We start from the raw sequence: 23,212 nt of genomic DNA on the forward strand, positions 1-23,212 counted from the left end.
AGGCGGCGGGGATTGGCGGGGCAGCGTGGGCGGGGCGCGGGCTGGGGGCGCGGCGCAGTGGAGCAGGAGCGCGGCCGGGGCCGGGGCCGGGGCCGTGTCGGCGGGATGGTGGACAGCGTGTACCGGACGCGGTCGCTGGGGGTGGCGGCGGAGGGGCTGCCGGACCAGTACGCGGACGGGCAGGCGGCCCGCGTGTGGCAGCTGTACATCGGGGACACGCGGAGCCGCACGGCCGAGTACCGCAGCTGGCTCCTGGCGCTGCTCCGCCAGCACCGCTGCCGCTCCGTCCTCGACGTGGCCTGCGGCACCGGGTGAGGCACCGCGCCCCGCGCCCGCCCGCCTCCCAGGTTCCCCCCCTACCCCCCCGGGTCCACCCTGGGCCCCGCTGTCCCCGGCCGTCCCCAGCGCCCCCCCCCAAGGGCCCCCTCAGCTGCCCCGGCCCCGCTGACAGCCGTGTCCCCAGGGTGGACTCCATCATGCTGCTCGAGGAGGGCTTCCAGGTGACCAGCGTCGATGCCAGCGACAAGATGCTCAAGTACGCGCTGAAGGAGCGCTGGGAGCGGCGCAAGGAGGAGCCCTTCGACCGATGGGGTGCGGGGGCTGCGGGGGCCGGGAGGGGCGTGCGGACACCAACACCCCACCCCGGCGCTGGGGGCCTCTGCTCTGGGCCCCTCGCGTGCTGTCCCCGGCCCCTCGCAGTGCTCGGGCCCCTGGTGTGGGTGCCGCTGGCCAGGTGGCCTTGCTGCAGGGATGGGCAGGGACCTGCCGGTGCTGGCTGCTCGGCTCTGCTCGGCAAGCCCGGGCCGTGACCCTCACCTGCCTGCTGGCCCCAGGCCAGATCCAGCACCCGCAGGGGCCAAGGAAGGGGTGCGTGATGCTGGGGCGGGGATCTTGCATGCAGGGGAGGCTGTTGGGTAGGTGGGCTGTCCCTGCCCTCATCCTCTCCCTTGTGCTGCAGTCATTGAGGAGGCCAACTGGCTGACACTGGAGAAGGACCTGGAGAAGCCAGGGGACGGGTTTGACGCAGTCATCTGCCTGGGCAACTCCTTTGCGCACCTGCCTGACTTCAAAGGTGAGTTGGGGAGGGGTTGGGGGGTGTACCTATGCATGTGCACACAGCGTCTCCCAGCAGGCTGAGAACGTGCCCTAACTCATGCCATAAGTGGGGCAGTGGATTACGCACGGTGGAGTTGCTGTGTCATGGCGTGTCTCCAGGGAGGCTGAGAATGTGCCCCAGGTCATGGCATGAGTGGGGCCACTGGGTCCCGTGGTGGTGGTGGAGCTGTGTGCATCTATGCCACATCTCTGGCAAGGCTGGAGACACACCCAAACTTGTGCCACAAGCGGGGTGGTGGGTTCCCCCCCGCGGCATGCTCTGCCACGGTGAGGCTGAGAACGTGCCTGAGCTCATACCATGGGTGGGGCTGTGGGTTCTCCAAGCTGGGGGGGGGAGTGCGGGGGGGGGGGCAGGTGTGTCTGTGTATCGGTGAGATGGGGCCCCATAGACTGTGCCATGGGGTACAGCCAGTGCCTGGGGACACCACGGCTTCTTCCCCAGGGGACCAGAGTGACCACAAGCTGGCCCTGAGGAACATCGCTAGCATGGTGCGGCCCGGGGGTGTCCTGGTCATTGACCACCGCAACTACGATCACATCCTGGCCACGGGCTGCGCACCACCTGGCAAGAACATCTACTACAAGGTGGGTGGCTGGCAGACCCTGCCCCATCCCACTCCGCTTTGCCCCAACCCTAGCCCCCTGGCCCCAAGGGGGCCAAGCAGGGCAGGGAGCAGGGCTGTGCCCAGGCTGGGGGCCACTGCGTCCCCGCAGGACACAGACATCCTCCTGCGGTCCCCAGAGCGACTTGACCAAAGACATCACCACCTCAGTGCTGCTGGTAAACAACAAGGCGCACATGGTGACCCTGGACTACACGGTGCAGGTCCCCCCCACCGAGGTGGGGGCAGCCCCAGAGCTGAGGTGAGAGGGGCCACAGGGGTGGCTCCCAGCACGGGGGGGTGGCTGGCGCCGTGCCCTGCTGTCCCCCACCTCACCATCGTTGCCTCCTTGCAGCAAGTTTCGGCTCTCGTACTACCCGCACCGGCTGGAGGCCTTCACGGCCCTGCTGAAAGGCGCCTTCCAGGGGAAGTGCCAGCACAGCGTCCTGGGCGACTTCCAGCCCTACACGCCGGGGCAGGCCCACGTCCCCTGCTACTTCATCCATGTCGTGAAGAAGACGGCCTGAGGGGGCTGCAGAGACAAGACTGTGGTGGCTGAGAGCTGTGAGTGGCTCTGGGGACAAGCAGGGGGCTGGGGACATTGCCAAGAGCTGCCTGGGAGCCCTTGCCCGTTAATTAAGAGTGCTCGTGAGAGCTACCGGAGCCCGTGGTCCGTGTGTCCGTGTATCCATGTATGGGCAGGGTATGGGGTGAAGGGGATGGCCACAGCTGCCTCAGGACTCCCAGGGAAGTGCCCAGCCTGGGCGGAGCATGGGGTGGGTGCAGGCACAGCCTCACGCCCAAGCCCCTGCCTGCAGGTGCCGGTCATGCCTGTGGTGTGGGGTTTGGGGCTCCCACTGAAGCAGAGACAAGGGTAGGTTGGCTCCCAGGCAGTTGTATGTCACTGCTGAGCCCACTGCAGCATCACTCATAGGAGTGTACTACAACCGGTTTTCTCCCTTGCACCCCACCAACCAGCTGCTGAGCGCTTTTCTTGACACCCCCCCAGCCCCATCCAGGGGTGCCCACCCCCAGCAGGGGCTCCCAGGGTGGGGAGGCTCCACACACCCCACCACCACTTTTGCTGTGGCTGCAGCTCCCTCCTTGCCCACCCTGGGGAAGAGGTGGTGGCCAGATCCAGCAGCATGTTACAGTCAGGGGACAGCTCTGCCTGAACACGCCTAGGTGCCAGAGCCAGAGCAACAGGGCTTGAGGCACGCATCAGCTCGGTCTTCATGCACAAAACGCCTGCAGCTGCTGGAGAACTAGCCCTTCAGGGAGGAACCTGGTGGGGAGCTGGTCCTCGACAGCCACACTTGGCTCAGGGACACGACTGCCAGCAATCTCAGTGCAGGCAGCAGCGGGGCAAAGCCTGGCAGCAACGACTCCTTGGGCTGGGGCACAGAGAGGACCCTGGCTTAATGTGGGGCTGCCCATGAGCCGCACCAGCAGCTGCAGAGACCTGGCAGAGGCAGCTGCCAGCCAGCTGGCTGCCACACATGGCTCAAGTGGGGATTTTTTTGGGTAGCAGGGCACATGCGATCATGCTGACAGCTGCCAGGAGGCTGCAGAGGGAGGCAAGACAGGACTTCAGGGGGTGGTCTGGGCCAACTTGCGCTCGACCCAGGTTAATGGAAACAGGGCAGCTCTGGGCTGCTCCAGCCAAGGATTGAGTCCTCTCTCTCCCTGTGACAAATTTTTCCTACTATCCGGTTGGAATTTCCCTTGCTGCCACTTGCTCCCATTGCCTCACCCAGTGGCTCCAGGAAGAACTGGGCTCCCTCTGCAGAGGGAGCTCAGCTGCCAGCTGAGCAAACCCCCTCCCTCAGCCTCTTCTCATCCACTGTGGGCTCCAGCCATTCCGGCAACCTTTGCTGGACGAGGGTGGCCCCAGCCCTGTTTGTGGGTGTTCTCCCCCCTCTACCTGCAGGACACTGTTTCTCTGCAACACCCAGCCCACCTGGGGGCTTGCAGAGACCTTCCCAAGCCCACAGACACCATCAGCAAGTGAAGACCTGAGGCCGGGCAGTGAATACCTAGTGCCGAAAACCTGTATTTATTCAGAGAGACCATGTCAAGGCCAGGCCAGCGCTAGCAGCAGTGCCCTGGGTCCTGCTGCCCTCCGGCCAGCACCCCTCACCAGAGGCTGATACCCCAACAAGCAACTGCCTCCAGCCCCGCTCTTGCTGCCAAACCGGGCGCAGTTTGGGCCTTGCTTCCCCCACCAGTGCTCTGTCACCCACGGAGACACTCCTGCATTGCCCACAACCATGAGACTCGGCTCCTCCCCGTGGAGAATTCACCCCAGTATGCTCCCAGCAGCCACAAAGTGCTCCCTGAGATGTGAGGGACTGTTACAGAACCCACCGCCAGCCTAGCTGAGCAGAGCAGCGCTTCCACCAGGCTTTGGCTCAAGAAACTGCCCAGCCACTTTTTCACCCAAGCTCAAAAGGGGGGGCCTAGGAGACATCACAGAAGAGCAGGTGGGTGCCCGTTTGTGCCTGTGCTCTCGCACCCCTTAACACACCACCCCCCTCACTCCTCCAGTCCCAGCTCTGCTGAGCATTAGCAGGCAGCAAACTTCTGCTGGATGAGTCTGTACCTGAGCAGCTCCTGCTCAGAGACTGACGGCTCCAACTTTGCAGCAGCCTGCAGGAAGTCTTCCATGGTTAGGATCAAAGCAGAGTTCTCAGTATCCAGCCCTGCACAAGAGAGAGAACAGGAAAAGGCTGAAAGCCAAGCACAGAGGCAGCTGGCAAGATCCAACAGCCCCCTCTCCAGCCACCGGAGACTGGAAAGAAAACCTGCATCTCTCTCCTTCCCCCTGGGGCCAAGCATTGGAGGTGAAGATGATCACACCCACAGAAACTGCCTGCCTGCCAGTAACCCAGAGCCTAACATTCAGATGTGGTCCCAAAGCCGTTGAGGCTCTTCTCACAAAGCCCAGTTACTGGTAGTGGTAACTCTCCTCTCTGCCCCTGTGCTGGGCCATCCCAACACCTGGGACATTAGGGGCTAGGCTCCTACCTTCCTCAATCCATTCCACCTTGCGTTTGACAGCACACATCATGGCGTCCGAGCACAGGGCATAGATATCTGCTCCTGTCAGCTGAGCTGGGCATTTTTCTAGGATGGTAGGGAGATTCACAGAAGGATCCAGTTTAAACCTGCCAAGAGAGAAAACTGCAGGTGTAAAAGCCACAGAAAAAAAGCCACAGGAGACACGCGCAGACAGCATGACTGGCCAGGAGGAACTGGAGGCCCCATGTTTAGCCGCTTCTGGACTGTGCTCTGCATGCTCCAAAAAAAATCAAAGGGGTTTGTTTGTTTGTTTGTTTGTTTTTTCAACGCAGTCACTTCTTTTTGAAACATCCCCACAGCAGGGTCCTCTCTCCTGCTATGTAGGATCAAAGGCAACTTTGAGTTCTCACTCAGAGAAATTAAGTGCTCCACATGCCTGGGAACAGCCTACAGCCAGGGCTGGATAAGAACATGTTTAATTACAGACAGTACAAGCCACTGTAATGCCAAACCATCTCATCAGAGCCACACTGCAGACGGTGAGCCTCCTTCAGCACAAACAGCAGCATGGTGCTGGAGGGCGTGACTGCCAAGCCACATGGTGTGAAAAGATGCTCGCAGCCAGCCCACATTCTCTCCTCTCCTGCTAGCTTATCATCAAAGGCAGCAGCGATCACAGCTATCCACGACAGAAAGTCCCTGCAGAGGCAGATTCACAGCTGCTCACCCAGCTGTGGTGGGTGGTACCTCTGCACCTGAATTGCAGGGCTTGCTTTTCTCCCTCCAGACATGCTCTCAGGAGCTCAGAGCAGCTGGGGAAGCAGCCAAACCCCACTGCTCGGTGATCCCACACAATCAGTGTTCGGCAAGACACACTGGGCACAGGCTGAACACCCCTCAGCATCACAAGAGGAGAAGCAGTGAGACAAACAGAGCTGCCTTCACCCTTGGACCTGGAAACAGCAGGGGATGTGCTAGGGGAACTCTTGCAGGAAACAAACAGGAGCTTCCTGCCATGTTGGTGTGCTGCAGTCCCATCACACTGTTAGGATCCAGCTGAGCTCCTCAAGAAGAGCATGTGGGCACAGTGACTGGAGAACTCTACCAACCCCTCCACTTGGACAGCCAGCTGAGTTGCTCCCATCTTGTAGGAAAACCAGCCCCAGTTCTGGTTCTGGAAGTTGCCCCATCCTCTTCCCCTACCTACTGGCTGTGGGTCAGCGACTCAGGTGCTCCCCAGGGCTCAGACATGAAGCCAAGCTGGAGCACGCTACGCATCAACCCCAGGAAGGCTGTGACACATTGAAGAGTGGTGGAAGGCTGCTGCGAGAGCACAGGGTCACTCACTTCCTTGTGACGGCACTCAGCACCTGCAACTGTGACTCCCGGTCTTCGTTTATGCCCACATAGACCAGTTTGTCAAACCTGTCAGCAGAGAGAAGACAGTCAAGAACAGGCCAAGACAAACCTGCCACTGGTGCTCAGCCCTGTGTCCTGGAAACTGAAGGGTGGCCCTGGGGCAGCTCCTTTTGCTGCCAAGTTTGAATCATACAAAGCTTGAGGGGGAAGCAGTCAATGTGCTGGAGGGCAGGGCTGACAGGAACCATGTGAGGTCCAACGACAGCAGATACAAAGTCCTGCCTCAGGATGGGCAAGCCGCAGGCATGAGGACAGGCTGGGGGGCAGCTCTGCAGAACAGGCCCTGGGGGACCAATTCCTCCTGCCAGTTTGGTACCACAGCAGGTCCCTTACTGCCCTGCTCTGCTGCTGGGGCAACAACCAGAGTGGTGGGGGATAACAAGCGGTGGTATATTGTGCTGCTGCTACAGCCATAGGCACTGGCCTCCTCTTGGCTTCCTGTCTCCTCCACAAGGCAGGGCCGGGGGCCTTTAGGAACAGTCTCTGTGGAGGAAATGTGGTGGGGATGCAGTCCAGCTCATCAGCCTGATGAGCTCTGGGGAACTACCCTGGAGTGAGGCAGGGTGTGATGTGACATACCTGCCTGGCCGGAGCAGAGCTGGGTCCAAGAGGTCAGGCCTGTTCGTAGCTCCTATGACAAATACTTCTCTGGTGGAATGAAGGCCATCAAGCTCAGCCAGGAGCTGCGAGACAACTCTGCAGGGAGCAAGACAGGACGCTCACAACTAGGCCTTGGCAAGTCACCCGCTGTCACCCTCAGCCACCAAACGAAAAGAGGAATAAGCAAGGCCACTGGCAGGTCTATGTCTTAGACTTCAGCTCGTATTTCTCTTCTCTGAAGAGCCCTGACACAGCCATCCAGACTTCTCCGAGTGCAGCCAATGAGCGCGTGGGCTTATTGCAAAGTGAGTGCAAACCCCTGGTACCAAGACAGTCCTTAAGGCCTGTGCTTGGCTCTGAACCCTTCCAGGATGGCCACATGTGCTTATACTTGCTATCAGGCACCGGCAACACAGACCAAACATAGGCAGGCATGCATGGCTATGGCTCAGGTTCCCCACTCAGATGTGCTGGCTGATCCTAGCTCTCCTCGCTATGCGGTACTGCCCAGCAAGTTCAGCTGCAAGACTGCCCTGTCAGTCCATGCCGGGGACACTCCGGCAGGCCAGTGATGCTGCCAACCAGTCCTCAGGCTGGTGAACAGCTAACACTGCAGATCCAGTTCTGCGGCCACGGGGCTTAAGCTGGTCTGGCAGTACAGTACTTCAGTGCCGCACAGACCTCCTGGAACAGGGATATCTCCACTGGTTTCTGGGTTCACCCGAGGCGACCAATGGGCACCATACCCAGCCCCTTCCAGAGCTGCTGGTTTGTGTGTGTGAAGATGGATGCTGGGGGCACATGGTGTCAGTGGAAAACTCTGCAGAACCCCTCGAGGATGGAGAGGAAGATTGGATGGGGACCATCAGCTCAGCAGAAGAGGCCTGGGGGAAATAACCCTGTTTCTCGCTATCTCCAAGGTGTACATACTTTGCTTCTACCAGAGGCAGCTGAAAGGTTTCCCACCGCAGGGAAACAGCAGCTAATAGGAGGAGAGCATGGCAGGGGTGTGAAGGATGACCTTGGAGAGGCCAAAGGGAGCAGCTGGCAGCCACAGAAGCAGCTGGAGGAGATTCTGTCTTAATCAAATGTTTGCACAACAAGCTTGGGCAATCGGGAATCTATGGCAATGCAAACAGCAGTACTAATGTCCAGAGAGAAGAGACAGGCCATGCAGAGGAGCTGACGGGAGCAGGGAGGGAAAAAACAGAGAAAGACAGTTGGGATGGACTCTGTCTCGCAGGGCAATCCTGTGCATTCCCCCACCTGAGGCAGGTACGCTGCTCTCCCAAGGATGCATGATGCTCACTCACCTGTCCATGACGCCCCCTGAATCTCCACTCCGCCCACGACTGGGGGCCAGGGAATCCAGTTCATCAAAGAAGATAATGCAGGGAGCAGCTGCCCTGGCTCTGGCAAACACTGGGAGGAGACAGCACAAAAGGTGAGAAAGACCTGGAGGAGCAGTCAACAGCAACAGGACCTGCTACATCACCAGCAGGGAAGAGCTGTGGATGGAAACCAGCTGCCCATAGCCTCACCACCACCAGCTGCTCCTGCCTGAGGGGCTCAGTGGGGGTGGGGACAGGCAGCACCCAGCACGATGGGCCCTGAGGCTCAGCTGTGTCTCTGAGGGGCTGCTGTCCCATCAGAAACACCAGGGACAAGAGCGACAGGAGCAGAGACAGCAGGAGGGGGAGCTGCTGCGAGGCAGGGAACAGACTGGGTGTAGGAGACAGCTGGGTTCATGCCCCTGCTGGCAGCTGTGGGTGGGAGTTGGGAAGAGGGGTTTAAGCACTACCTCCTTGCCTCCAGCACCACAGAAAAGCCCCATCTTCCCACATGCAGGAGCAGGATGCATCTGCTCACCATTACGCACGTTCTCCTCGCTTTGCCCAACGTACATGTTGATGAGCTCTGGCCCTTTCACACTGTGGGGCAGGAGAAGAGGGAGCCAGATAGAGCATGCCCATCCACTGCCAGAAGAAAGTCAGCCCATTGTGTGACCCCCCCACTCTTCACCTAAGGAATGTCATGGTGCACGTGGTTGCCACAGCTTTTGCCAGCAAGGTCTTCCCTGTCCCTGGAGGCCCATACAGCAGCAGACCAGAGCGGCACAGACCCAGCGACAGCAGCTCCGGGTGCTCCAGGGGCAACTGGATAGTGTCCAGGATCTCCTTCTTCACCTCCTGAAGCCCACCAACATCATGCCAGGACACGGAGGGGATCTGCCAAGAGAGGGACAGTCCCTGTCAGCATTTCTTCCTGAGCCCCAAGCAGGCCTGGGCAGCTCTTGCTCCAGTGGGGTACCTAGTCATCAGCCCCTTGTGCCATCAGCTGTGTCTGGCTATGCAGCAAGTCAGGCCCACACTGCACCACCCAGACATCCCTGCTGTGGGATCCCCCAGCATCCACATTTCAGCTCTCCTGAGCTTTGCAATGGGGAAAACAAACTGCATGTGTCCCCAGGCAAGCTGCGCTCACAGTGTGCCACCTCGTCTCCAATTCTCTGTTGCACCTCATATCACCTGTCAGCAAAAATACCCCTGGGAAAGTATCTGCCAGGGTTGCCTGCAGCTTTGTGGGGAGAGAGAGAGCCCTGCTGCACACAGCCCTTGGGACAGATGAGGGAAGGTAAAAGGGGGGGGGGGGGGGGAGAAACCCGGACCTAGCAATTATGAGCTACTTGTGTTCAGGGCACCTTGTCCCCCAGGGTAGTGAGACTGTGCAAGGGCTTCACACCAGAGCGACAAAACCTGGGCTACTATGACCTCCATCATGTGAAGGAGGATGTGAGACACAGACATCCTGGAGGACACTGTACAGAAAATTAGCTGCTTTTGAAAGAGGGAATGCAAGAACAAAGTCCATGGATGCTTATAAGAAATAGATAGAGATGGGGTCAACTGCAAATACGCAAGGGATCATTGTGAAGAGAGGAAAGACAGAAAACTTGAGAGGGGTGAGCCATGCCATTTTTGTTATTTTATGCTGAGCAAAACAATCTTGGAGGATGCTGCTTCTCTGCTCACAGCTTTGGAAATAGCAGGAATGCCACAGTTTGCATGACAGATCCTCCTGAGTCAGAGCAGCTCTCCTGGGAATGCACAGAGAAAGTAAAGCCCCAAAACACTTCCCCTCAGCTGCTGGCTGGGTGGGGAACAGGTGCCAGCACAAACAGGGAGTTTAAAAATAGGTTAGAGCAAAATTCTTTCCCTCTCAGCCAGTTTATTTCTCCTTCCTTCACTACTTGAGATGATGTTATCTCATGCTATTTCTCCAGCTGTCCAGCAAGTCCACCAGGAAAATCAGGTCAGACAAGATAATGATTTCCAAAAAAAAAAAAAAAAAATCTTTTAAAGCAAAAGGTCACAGGCCCTCCTTCTTCAGTGCTGATGAATGGAAGAGTTGCCCTTTCCCCTACGCTCTTGCTTATACTGCCTCGCTAGAAAAAGCTCTACAGACATCAGCACAGGAGCTGGAAAACTGCAGCAAGGTCATTTTCAGGGGGGAACATCATAAGTCTAAGACATGTTGCAGACACTGCTAGCAACTGGAGGTTTGAAATTGGTTCTCTCGAGGAGGCTCAAGCTGTAACTGCAAACAAATGTGTGACTAACCAGAAAATGCAAGCAGGGAACTGAAAGTTTTGTATGTTGAGAGTATCCAGGTCTGCTAATGGGCTTTCTGAACCACAGCCAACTACTAAGAAATTGATAAAGGACTGTAAAATAAAAACAAAATTAGCTCCCATTCACACAGCTCGCTGCCGAGCATGCTCTATGGTTATTATTTGTCTTACAGCAAACTTGGCAAACACGCGTCAAAGCAGAGCTCATTTCAGTCTCTAGCAAATTTATGAATTAACTAAGTCCCGGAGTAGCTCCTGGATGATGACACCAGCAAGGTGTCATCCTGCTACAGCAGGACTGCAAGTGGACAGTTGGAGAAAGCTGCTCCAAGGCCAGCGTTTCCTGCCCTGTGCTGAGCTGTCATTTGCACTCAAGGGCGTGGAGAAGAGGCTCCAATCACTTTGGTCCTAATACCATGTTACCCAGCAAAAACAGTCTCCCCAAATGCTGGTTCCCTGGCTGCCCAGCTGCCAGAGGCAGATCATGCCCCTTCTGAGAAGCTGACTCTGCTGGTTTTCTCTCACACTCCATGTCCCTTTCCCTGAAGAACCCCCAAGCTCTTCAAACTATCTGGCTGTCAGGAAAGCCCATGCCAGCTCTAGCAGTGTCCAAGGCCAGGGATCAAGTATAAGGCTTCTCACACATGTGAGGAAACTCCCTTACCAGCTTGTGCCCCAGCCTCTCTGTTCCCATACGCCAGGTGGCTGGAGAGTTAGGCTGTGGTTGCCTTTGCCTCTCGAAAGGCTGAGCTACACAGCTGGCACCCCTATAGTACTAGCCAACTGAGCCATCTCCAATTAGAGCAGCAGGGGCTTCCCTGACCAAATTAAAAGCCAAGAGGGTGAAAAGCACTAGTGGGGTAAAGCCCACAGTGGGACTGTTTCCCACTGGGGGAATACGTGAAAGGACACAGCCGGAAATGATGTGCTAAAGCACAGCCCCATCTGGCAAGATCTGCAAGAGGTATCTTGAGCCATACAGCTCTAGAAAATGAACCCCCCGGCTCTGCCCCAGCATCCTACCTTCGGGGCTCCCGCTGCCTTTGAATGGGCATCGTGCAGCTGGTCCAGCGCAATGCTAAAATCTTCCTCAAGCACTGGGAACCCAGCAGTGCAAAAATCTCTCTCCACTTCCTCGGTCAGTCCGCCTGGAAAACTGGTGAGGAAAGAGAAGGGAAGGACTCAGGCTCTGCCCCACTCCTGGCTTTATCAGGCTGGCTGCAGCCCCTGCCCTCCCCCACCTCTTGCCCTGTTGCCTGTGCTACCTCAAGGCCTGGATGCGGGTACAAGCAGCCCGGCTGCTGTGGGACAACAAGGCACAGAAATCTCCCAGCACAAACCCCTGTGAATGCAGAAACAAACAGCATCAGTTCAGTCCCTGACCACAGCTCCAGCTAGGCCATAAAAGGTGTATGGGGAAAAATTCCTCGCAGAGCTGTTCTTTGAGCTTCTGTGCCCTGGTTAAAGGCTCTAGCTTCTTTTTCTTCCTATTGGCTCTGTCTTCTAGCAGAGCTGAGCATGAGCCCACACCTTTGCAAGAGGTGTGCAGCCCTTAGGCACTAGAAATCTGCAGTTAAAGCTGATGTCTGAGGAGCAGGGTTAACCTGCTCAGTAGAAGTTGACCAGACTGGGAATTGCCCCCCTCCTCCATGGCCAGGTAGGGGAGGTTGGCCCAGTACTCCTGGCCTGCCCATCTCTACATGCTGCTGTGGTTTCACTCACTGCAGTCCTGCGGGCCAGCTTGGATAGGCTCACTTCTTTTCCCAGAGGCAGACTGGCAGTCAGCATGCTCAGCATCAACCTCCTCTGCTCTTCAGAAGGGGCTTCAATTTTCACCTCGTGAAGGAAAGCAGTCTGCACATCTGTAGGAACATCCTGGGGCTTGCAGGTTGTGCCAATCACCAGGACAGGGTGACTGTTGAGAAAAGGGGGACAGTGCATGGTCTCAGCTCTATGGAAGCTTCCCTCTTACATTGCCATCACCCACGCCAAGTCACTCTCCAATGGCTAGCTTTTCCTCTGAGAAATGGGCACATACTGGCCAAGGCGTCTTGCAGCCACTCTCCTCCAGCTTGCCCGTGAACTGCTTTGTGAGCTCTGTCTTCTAAGTTAAGGCCCTTCAAGTGACATCTTATTTCTTCACTTGATGTCTCCCTCCCTGCGCCCTGGTACTTGTCATCAGCCTCAAGATTCTCCTGGGGTCCAGCTCCCTTCCGGGGTCCCTATGACCCTTGGCATGCCTCAGAGCAAACACACCAGGTTTGTTCATCTGAACAACTCAGAAACCAGCTTCAGACAACAAAGCTTCCTGATTCCCTCTGCGACTAAGCTGAAAGAACAAGGGCCCTCTGAAATAGACAAAGCAAGACTAGGAGAGACTCCACTGGATTAAAAATAAAACAGGGCACATTAGCAATTGGTCACCTTGATGTAACCATGACTGCTGCCCTAGGAATTGCAGAAGCAAACAATCACATCAGATGCCCACAGCAAACGTGCAGGGTCCATACCTCAGTGCTGGGTCTCTGTCCAGGAGCAGCTGTCTCAGAGTAGCAATGACCCTGGTGTCCTCTCCTAGCCTGTCCCGGTCTCTGCCAAGCACTTCGATGTCTTTCAGCAGGAGCACGCACGGATGATACTGCTGGGCCTGGGCGAAGGCCATCTGTATTTTCTCCTCTGTGGCTCCGCTGGTGTCACTGCACAAACTAACGCAATCAACCTGTGAGACAGACCACACAACACACAGTCTGCAGCGGTTGCGACATGGACAGCTGGGGGACCCAGGACAACGTTCACTTCCACAAAGCTTTCCACAGGCAATTCACAGCTGAAAGGATGCTTCCCAGAGACATAAAATAGACACATTCAGGACATACTCAAAATAGACACATTCAGGACTCTCTGGCATGGAAAAAGACTGTTTCTTGCTTCTCTGCAGGAGGTAAGGGGGGCAGGAGGGTCTTGTCTGAAAGAGGTGAGGCCAAGGGTCTGGAGAAGTGAATACAGTGGATGTCACGGCTCAGCAACCTAAACTGGAAGGGATGAGAAAACCGTGGAAGAGGCCAAGACAGGGAGAACAAGGTGTCTCGGAAGAACAGTGCAAAGAGCGGAGTGGGAAGCTCAGGAAACTGTTCAACCCAGTGCCACACAGGCTCAAAGTGCAAGAGGAAGGTAGAAGGTAAGGGGGGTGGGGTGAGGGGAAGTCAGAGGTGGCTAGAGGCCCAGACAACTGTTTACAAAGCAAACATTTGAAGTTATCCAAAAGGGAGAGGTGACTGGCGAGCCTTGAACAGCAGCTTGAACGCTGCTGGAAACAGGCAGTGCTGCCTCCTGGTGCTGTGAGGTCGCTCAGGGAGAGCTAAACCATCTCTGGGATTCCCTCAGAAAGGGTAGCTTGGGGCAGGGAAAACACCACAGCCTCAAGAGCTGACATAAAGGGTAAGGACGGGTACACAGAGCAGAGGAACTTCTGTGCTCTGTGTACTAGAGGAAAAAAACCAGGAGTTAGGGTTGTGGCAGGCATAGACAAATGACAGCAGTATCAGTATGCAAGTACACACGGGCAGAGAGAAAGGACAAAAAACTGCTGATCATCAAGTGGTGGAGATTACAGCGTGGAAGAATTACTGTGTCCTGGTAGGAGAGCAGACAGAACAGTCAGAGGAAGGGAAGAGAAGGTGGAATGGTAATGTAAGCATTGCAGTAAGTGAGAAAAGGAGGAAAGAGTGTAAAAGCTGGGATAGGAGAATACAAAGGACAGAAAATACCTCTGGCTTCAATAGTAAGAGTGTTAGTCTGTAAAAGCAGCACACAAGGCCAAAACCAGAGCTATAGCCTTGCACCTCACACTAGAACCTGAGACCACCTGCCAGGCCATGGCAGTGCCACAGTGCTCCCAAACACATCCTGTACATGGATAGGTACTGTGAAGTCTCTGCAATCTTGTACTGGATCCCAAGATCTTCTGCACATACATCTGCAGAAGAGTAAGAGCTCAGCACCACTAAGGATCGTGTCCAGAAGATGAGCTGCACAGCAGCTGGCCAAGGCTGTATCCACCTCCCCCCTGACTCATTGTTATGGCTTTACTTGGATAGAAAAGAACAGTTAAAGAGAGTAATGTCAACCCAACTTCTAAATAGAAGAAAACCCAAATATCCAAAATGCTTAGCTTGTTTTCTATGATTTTACTCTAAAAATATCCACAAAAAAGGAGCAAGCCTATGTTTTCCTTCCACGAAAAGGAACCCTCCAGCTCTTTTCTTTCCATCTTTCTTCTTCTTCCAAGTCCTTTCAGAGTTTCAGAAACTCTCCTAGAAAAGTCACCATGTGACTTCCAATCCCCTCACTTTTGCAAACCTAACTCTACAGATTCAAGGAGATTAAAGCATTTGTGGGATACACCCAGACTGTCAAGAGTGAACAAAAGAGGCATGCAGAAGGAAAATAGTATTTTTATCAAGTCAGTGGAGACTGACTTGGTGCCCAGAACCTCCAGTGCTGGACAGAGACAGGGGCTAGACCTCATTTTGGCCATGAAGCTTACCCAGTGATCGTGCCCCTGTACTCGGCACTGGTGAGGCCGCACCTCGAATACTGTGTTCAGTTTTGGGCCCCCCACTACAAGAGGGATATTGAGGTGCTGGAGCGTGTGCAGAGAAGGGCAACGAAGCTGGTGAAGGGTCTGGAGCAGAAGTTTTATGAGGAGCAGCTGAGGGAACTGGGGTTGTTTAGCCTGCAGAAAAGGAGGCTCAGGGGAGACCTTATCGCTCTCTTCAACTACCTGAAAGGAGGTTGTAGAGAGGGGGGGGTCGGTCTCTTCTCCCAAGTAACAAGTGATAGGACAAGAGGAAATGACCTCAAGTTGCGCCAGGGGAGGTTTAGACTGGATATTAGGAAATTTTTCTTCACCGAGAGGGTTATCAAGCATTGGAACAAGCTGCCCAGGGAAGTGGTTGAGTCGCCATCCCTGGAGGTATTTAAAGGACGTTTGGATGAGGTGCTTAGAGACATGGTGTCGTGGTGGTTTTGGCAGTGTTAGGTTTATGGTTGGACTCGATGATCTTAAAGGTCTTTTCCAACCTATATGATTCTGTGATTCAGTACAGCCACAGCTGTAAGAACACATGAATGGCTGTACTGGTTCAGACCAAGAGTCCATTTAGCCCACTATTTTGTCTTCAAGCACAAACACAAGTGGCTGCTTAAGAAGGAGTAAGATCAGGGTAAGTAGATATAACCCTCTCCCCTCAGTACTCTTGCAGGCACCTACCATTCCCACACAAAGGGATTTTCCCAGTCAGGTGTGGTTTCATAACAGTAGGTTTCTCTCTTACCTACACAAAAAACCATCTCCTTTAGCTTGCCCATTCCCACTAGCTTCACCTGACAGCCCCAGGCCTTGTGCTGGCACAGAGAAAAGTGAACACTTTCCATTCTCTGCTGATCACTCAAGATCTTGTAAACCTCTATCAAACTCTCCCTAAGTTCTCTATTTTTCAAGCTGAAGAGTGTGTTCAGCTGTTCACCACACAGAAACTGGTCTAGACCCCTGATCTTCCCCAGCGTCCTCCTCTGAATTTTTCCAGTTTAGCTTTACGCTTTTGCAATGGGGAGACCAGAACTGCACACGATATTCAAGCTGTGGCAAGACACAGATCTGCACAGCAGCAGCACCTACTCTCGAGTTTGTTTCCTAAAACATGATCTGGTTTTTGACATATATGGAGAACAGAGCCCAAGTTTTCATGGCGTCATTGACATAAAACCAAATTCTTGACACTGAATGGCAACAGTCAGCTTGAAATCTATCATTTTCCATGTAAAACTAACTACAGTGAATTTTACCTGTCATTTCACTGCTCAGTCACTTGGTCTCATTAAAGCTCTCCTCTAGTCCAAGGACAGTCTGTCTCCCTTTTCTCTAACCTTTAGTAACTTATCAACAAACCATCACATCACAGTTCACCCCCTTTCCCAGGTCATTTCTGAGCTCCCAGCGCAGATGCCTGCAGAGATCTGCTGCTGATTGTGAAGACTCACCAACTACTCCCATCCCGTTCCCAATGTTTAACCGGCACTTTATCCATGCCAGGACCTTCACTCACATCCCACCACAACTCAGTTTCCCAAAGAGGCTTTTCAAAACCCAAGTAGACTGTGTTGGTCAAGTTCCCTTCACCACATGCTTGGTAACACCTTCAAGTAACTTTCTGAAGGTTTACAGGACAGGACTTCCTGTTGCAAAAACTACATGGATTCTTCACGAGTAGTGAAGTCATCCCAGAGTGTGCTAACTCTGTCCTTCACTCTAACCTGCTACAGGTTTGTGCCCTTTGAAGGATGCCTCTTGTTTCCAGCAACTGCCCTTTCCCTGCTGTTCATCTGTTATGTCTTCCATTTACTTTTCTCAAGCCCATCCCAATACGATCTATGCAGTGGCCTCATGTTGTGGCACGGTATCCCTCATTCACCTCCACAGCAGATGTAACACTTCCTTATCTTGGCCAATTCTTTCTTTCTAAAGAAACCTCATCTTGATGTTGTTCCCCTTTCAGAAGCCAAGCACTGCTATGGAAGATTTGGGGGCTTTTTTGCTCTTGGGGGGGGGGGCTGGGGGCTGGTGAATGCGAACACAGTTACAGGGCAGCTCTTTCACAGGCCGTGAGATTTTGAACCAGACCTGGCACACATGCTGTTATCAAACCAAGGGCTGCATTTCTTTTCTAGGCTTCCCACCCAGAGAAGATCTCAGCATCATCTCTGCCTCACTTTCCAACATGCCTTTTGCCCAACCTATGAAGGGACAACTTAAAAACACCCAATGCCACTGCAATTCCTGCCCTCATCACCTCTCCAATTTCTCTCAGTATATTTTAGTTACTGCCACCCTCTGGGGTATAGTATCAACTCAATGTCCTATCAAATGACAGGAAGTCAGTCTGTTGAAATACATCTGTGTGTTGCAGTATCTGTAAAGTACATCAGACCAACACCAATAATAGCAAGAGTCAGTAAAGAAAGGTACAAATGCATCCCGTGGGCCAAGAGATCTCTAAATTACTGATTCTGGAGCACCGGAGGGTACACACCAGAGGAAACATCTCTTCATGCTTATGCTCTCTTCCTGAGCATCTGTTACTGGCCAGTCTCAGACACGGGCCAGGGGGCTAGACAGACCTCTAGGCTGATCCAAATGGTTGCTCTGAGGTTCTGCCCACCAGCAGTCATAATCCGTGCCAGAGTGAGCTGCTAAACTCAGCATACTCGGACTCCTTTTGTCTGCATGTGCACATGGGAGCAGCTTCTGGGTAGGCTCGTGTCACGGTTGCAGCCAGGGGTGTTGGTATGGCTTAAAGAACATTTCTGTAATTCTTTGTATGTTGTAAATTCACTGATCAACTGACCACAGGAGGAATTACCTTGAAGAGGTGGAGGTTGAGGCAGCTACACACAGCTCTGACAGCCATCAGTTTCCCACTGCCGCTTGGCCCTGAGAGGAGAACGCTGCCGGCCCTACTCAGTGCGCTTGCCCTGTAACACAGAGGCAGTTCTCCCAGTGACAGGGGAGCAGGGTCCCAGCTCTCCTGGGGTTTGCTAGAAGGAATTCTAACTCACCAACTGTTCAGGTGAGGCCGAAGAGCATCACAGAGCTGCTTCACGACATCAGAAAGTCCAGCAGGAGATAAACTGCTCCAGAACTCGTGGCTGTTATAGGCTGGGGCAGATGGGACAGCGCTGTTTGTTGAACCCACCTGTGAGGAAGGGAAAATAGCACTCTGTGGAACACCACCTGAGAAAAGACAGGTACCAAGTGACAAAGTCTGTCCTGAAATGCCATTTTTTAATGGCAGCAGACACAAGGCTCCACAGGCACCTTCATCATCCATAGTGCAACCTCAGCCTGAGATCTCCTGTACACACTCCCTGCTCTCCACTGACATCTTACCAGATAGAGAGAGGTGTTCTGGGTGTCCACCAGGTAACCCTCAGACTGCTCGCCTTCCACAATGCCTAAAATCTTCCTCACTTTGAAGTAAAGCTCTGGCCATCTAAGGGAAAAAACAAGCAGTCTAACTTGTTAAGTCAAGATCTTGAAGGCAGGAACAAAACAGTTGTCAACAAGAAAACAGCTGAAAGGCACAGGTAAGCAGAGATACTTTTGCCCTCTCCCAGGATCCACAAGGATCCTTTACAGACCCTGCTGTGCTGTCTGGCCAGACAGACCAACAAGACTGTCAACAGTTACAGCTTCTGCTGGTGGCTTCAGTCTACAAATATGGCTGTACTAAACTTATTTCATCTAAGAGCTCAAGACATTCTCTCTTCTGCTATTGCTTCCTTCACTACAACTCCGCAGAGATTCACCTGCAGCGTATAAAACCTTAGAGCGCAGAGTCCTCTAGGCTGCAGACTAGGACTCACCCAAATACCATGAGAGCCTTACAAGCATCCTGCCCTGGACACCTCGCAGGAAAAACACTTCTTCCTACACTGATATCCCACTGGACAGATTAAGGGATCTGCAGATGTTTCCTCCGGGATTTTCTCCACCCTCTGAATAATTGTACCACTTGCACACCAACACAGTTCCAAGCTCTTTAGGTCCCATGAACTCTGCTGTCTTCTCTGGCTTGCCACAGGGCTAATATGTAAGTCCACAAATGGAAGACTTGTTGCTCCTATGGTCCTGCCTCCCTCCAAGAAACAGCCTAGAAAATACTCATCGTAGTAGTGCTATAAAACTATTAAATTTTAAAATACATAGTGGAGCTGAGCAGTGTTACAACATGTCACTGGTACATCCTGTGTGAACGATTCGAGGCGATTCTTTGCGTCGCACACCTCGGTTACCCGTGGCAGTTCCCTCAGTGACACAGCTGAAGCGTTTATATTAACACCAGCCAAATCCTGCTGCAAGCACCCCTACTTAGATACTAAGGTGAGAGAATAGGTGAGATATTAAGGTGAAAGGTGACTTTCTCTCATTTAGCACAGAACTGTTTCAAAGCCATATGAGCAAAACCAAGGAAGGCAGAATTGGTGGCCAAACAGAAAGCTATTCTAACATGACCTGTAAGGACTTATATTCACACTTTGTTGTTTGTCACACATTGACAAGCCCAACTTCCACTTTGCTTTCTTTACGTGGCATTGGCTGTCCTCAGGCCACCCCTTCCTCTTCTTCACTCTTTTTCCCCCATCAGTTTCTCTCTCTCTTTTTCCTTTCTTTCCTCCATGACTATTTGAGGGAGCTAAGGGAGGCCCCCCTTTTAGCTGCAGCCCTCTATAATCCAACAAAAACATTTCCCTCTTCCCCCTAAAATAAAAGGCAGATAAACTCTAAACTCCAGGGACAGATCAGAATGGAATAAACTGTCTTTGTTTCATGAGGGCCAATAGTGGAAAAGTATCTTTTCTCTTGCAGTACCCCTGTAAGAGAGCCACGGTTTGTTGCCACCTACTTTAGGAATTTGTCTGCATTTACTTCTAAAAACTCGGCATATCCAAATGTTGGAACACACAGGATGTCTCCCTCCTGGACAAGCCTACAAAAAACCCAGGGAGTTTCATCAGTGAAAGAGTAAATCCTTCTGGTCATGTGTCCTCCCCGCCCCATACCACATGCATTTTTACAGAAAAGAATGTAGCTCTTCATACCAACTCACTCCTTTCCTGTAAATAAAACTATAAACAGCCACTTAAAGATTTAGCATGCACTGGACGCGAGTAGGCGCATCCAGACTACTACGGGGAACCTTCTGGGAATGGTATAGAAATTGAATGCTATTAAAGAGCGTCTCTTCCAGACAAAATAGCCTCCTTGGGCCTGGAACAGCTGAGTGTAATTCTAACAGAAAGCCTCGACAGCCAAATGAAAGAGGCTTGGGGGCAGGTGTCCTAAGAGAAGATGGCAACACACGCAGTTTCCCGATTACTCAATTTCATTCAAAGTTGAAAACTGGGGTTACAAACAGGCCCCAGAATGGACGTTTGCAGGCAGCACTTGGGAGCCCTCAGCATTGGATGGTAGATTACAAGGAAGGAGACTTGAAGATGACTTCTAAAGGACAGGACAAGAGATGCTGCGTGCAAGTGAAGCACGCTTATGAGGACCAGATGGTACAAGTGGATATGCTACAACTACTCAGCATCTACATTAAAGGTGTTGATTATGAACATCACGAGCATGTATCAGATGTGGGTGCTGCAAATACAGAGCGAGGGTCCATCTCACGAATACACCTCACGAACAGAAACGCGTCTCCCCTCCCACACAGCTCACCGGGGCGTTTCGAAGTGCTTGTAGAGGACGCGGTCGTAGCCTCCCCGGGCGCTGTAGGCCGGCGAGCAGACGATCTCTAGGTGCAGCTCCTTGGCGAAGGGGGGCACAGAGAGCACGGACCGGCTGCCTTTCCCATCCGCGGCGCCGGATCTTTCGTACCTCTGCAGAGGTGAGAGGGGGCTCGGTGAGGGCCCGCCGCCGCCACCCCCGGCCCCCCGGGCCCAGAGGCCTCCGCGTCCCCCCGGGGTGCCCGGCCCCGGCCCCGGCTCACCCGCAGGCGGAGGTGCGCGGCGGCGGCGGGGTCGCATCCCAGGTTGAAGGCCAGGGCGGGGGCCAGCAGGGCGGCCCCGTCGGCCGGGCCGCGGCGGGCGGCCCGCGGGTACTCCCAGGGCGGCGGCCGGGCCAGCAGCGCCGCCAGGTGCTCGCGGGCCGCCCCCTCGGCGCCCACCCGCACCCACTCCCCCTGGAAGAGCCCCAGCGCCAGCAGCCCGCGCCGGCTCACCCACACCTCCGCCCCGCCGCCGCCCGCCCCGCCGGCGGGGGCCGCCCGCAGCCGCGGCGCCGCCGCCGCCGCCGCCCCCCCGGGCCCGGCGGCAGCGGCGGCGAAGCGGGAGACGAGGGGCGGCGCGGCGGGGCGCCGGCAGGGGGCGCCGCCGGCCGCGGGCTCGCGCGGCGGCAGGGGCGGCGGGGGGGCGAGGGCGGTGCGCGTGCCGTTGCCCAGCAACCCCTGGAGCGCCGGCCGCGCCTCCAGCACCAGCGGGCCCGGCCCCGGCCCCGGCCCCGGCAGCGCCTCGCCCCGCCGCACCAGCACCGCGCCGGCCGCCGGCCGCCCCGCCCGCCCCGCCGCCCCCAGCAGCACCCAGGCCAGCGCCGGCGGGCGGCGCACCGGCCACACGGCCACCCGCCGGCCGGCCGCCAGCCCCAGCCGCCGCAGCAGGGCCCCGCGCAGCCACAGCTCCGCGCCCCGCCGCCCGCCCGCCTCCAGCGCCACGGCGCTCAGCAGCACGGCCTGCGCCCCGCCGCGCCCCGCGGGCCGCACCGCCAGCACCAGCCCGCCGCCCCGCCCGCGCAGCGCCGCGCACAGCGGCGGCGGCGCCAGCAGCAGCGCGGTGGCCGGCGCCAGCTCCGCCGGCGGGGCGTCCAGCGGCCGCAGCACCGCCACCGCCATAGAGCCGCGCGGCTACGGAGGGCGGGGCGCGCAGGCGCGGGGCGGCCCGCTGGGCCGCCTCAGGCTCCGCCAAGGCCATAGAGCGGCGGTGCAGAGCGGCCCCGTGGGGTCAGAGACCGCAGAGCGGGCGCCGAGCGGCTGCTTTCCCTCAGCAGCGCCCCGCCTCGGCCCCGCTTCGAGCGGCGCTGGCGGCAGCGGCGCCTCCGGGCCGCGCCCGCCGCCGCTGCAGCGGCAGCGCGAGCAGCGGCACCTCGCCTGGCGGCTGAGGCGACCGCACCTCAGGGCCGGGCCTCGCCTCCGCGAGGCCTCGCTCCCCGGCACAGCCGCCGCTGAGGGCTGGCGGCCTGGGCGCAGAGCGGCGCGGTGGCACCGGCCCCGTCCTTCTCAGGCTTTAGCGGGACCGCAACTAGAGGCAGTGGAAGGGGGGGGGGGGGAGTGGGGCCAAAAAAGCGGGTGAGGCCTTTGCTGCCCTGTCCGAGCCTCGCACCAGCAGAACGTGGAATAAGAGGGAAATGGCATGCGCCCAGAGCAGAACAGGTTGCCCTTGCCAGTGGCAACCTGGTGAGATTTTGCAGGCTGAATACGTGCACTTGGTTTGTAAGAATGTGAATATATTGGTGTTAGTGCTGAACTAATCGTGGAAGGGAGCAGTCTGGAGCAAGTCAGAGCCTCTGATCGGTGCCTATGCCCTCTGCCGGAACCCGGCTTGCCGTGGGGAAGAGGCTGCTCATTGTACCGAGTGCCTGTTGCTGACCCAAGAAGCGAGTAATGAGAAACAAACCCCCGTAGGATTCCTTAATCCTGCATCCAGACACCCCTGCATGTCGCCCCACAGGTAGACAGGGGTCTGTCGGGCTGAGGGGAAGGAGTTGGGCTTCTGGTTACCTCTAGGACTCCAGCTAGCCTTCCCTGTTCCTGGGCTGCTCGCTGCGTCCTATCACCCAGCTCCACACGAGGGAGCGCTTGCTTACAAAAGGTTCATACTCGCTTACTAACCTCCCAGTCTGAAAATCCAGCCAGCAGCTTGGGACGATCGGCTGAGACAAAATGCCAGTTGGAAATTCGTATTACTAAGCTGTACAGAAATGGCACCATGAAGATGCTTCTGCAAATGCAGCCCTGCAGCCTTCTCTGTTCTGGCCTGCTCTGGGCCCATCACCAGGACACCCCCACTGCCTCCTTGCAACCCCCAGATGTGCATGCCTGACAGTCAGCCTCCAATCCCCTAAAAGCCGAGAGATGCCAAAATAATATCATTTTATTCCCTTTTCTCTTTCCTCATCTCTTCTTCCATGATTGGTTTAGCAGATCACTTAAGTCCCCACGTGGAAAGAGCCATGGGGGCTAGCGCCGTGGAAAGATCTGGATGT

General features: G+C 55.5%; 2 protein-coding genes across 4 annotated transcripts; one reads left to right on the plus strand and one right to left on the minus strand.

Annotated features, from left to right (window-relative positions):
- The first annotated feature begins 65 nt into the window (after positions 1-65).
- Positions 66-2,381, plus strand: GNMT (glycine N-methyltransferase). The gene is made up of 6 exons (XM_075496653.1): positions 66-311; positions 464-591; positions 959-1,072; positions 1,559-1,701; positions 1,859-1,980; positions 2,074-2,381. Exons 1-6 carry the CDS (start codon positions 106-108, stop codon positions 2,243-2,245), a joined length of 885 nt encoding a protein of 294 aa, XP_075352768.1. The 5' UTR covers positions 66-105; the 3' UTR covers positions 2,246-2,381.
- A 1,370-nt stretch (positions 2,382-3,751) lies between these two features.
- On the minus strand, positions 3,752-21,860 carry PEX6 (peroxisomal biogenesis factor 6). 3 transcript variants are annotated; one of them, XM_075496637.1, is made up of 17 exons: positions 20,946-21,860; positions 20,675-20,835; positions 19,854-19,937; positions 18,338-18,440; positions 18,007-18,143; positions 17,811-17,922; positions 12,900-13,108; positions 12,112-12,304; positions 11,655-11,731; positions 11,413-11,545; positions 8,781-8,986; positions 8,628-8,689; positions 8,072-8,180; positions 6,738-6,854; positions 6,087-6,164; positions 4,746-4,885; positions 3,752-4,420 (listed from the first exon to the last, which is right to left on the minus strand). In XM_075496637.1, the coding sequence occupies exons 1-17, from the start codon at positions 21,840-21,842 to the stop codon at positions 4,284-4,286; spliced, it is 2,955 nt and encodes a 984-aa protein (XP_075352752.1). In that variant the 5' UTR covers positions 21,843-21,860; the 3' UTR covers positions 3,752-4,283. The 3 variants fall into 3 exon arrangements, with proteins under 3 accessions (XP_075352752.1, XP_075352753.1, XP_075352754.1); XM_075496638.1 differs by lacking the exon at positions 17,811-17,922 and having other exon boundaries at positions 12,900-13,094; XM_075496639.1 differs by lacking the exons at positions 11,413-11,545; positions 11,655-11,731.
- Between the last annotated feature and the right edge of the window lie 1,352 nt (positions 21,861-23,212).

This window comes from Mycteria americana, chromosome 3 (assembly GCF_035582795.1).
Source record: "Mycteria americana isolate JAX WOST 10 ecotype Jacksonville Zoo and Gardens chromosome 3, USCA_MyAme_1.0, whole genome shotgun sequence".
In the NCBI taxonomy this organism is placed as follows: domain Eukaryota; kingdom Metazoa; phylum Chordata; class Aves; order Ciconiiformes; family Ciconiidae; genus Mycteria; species Mycteria americana.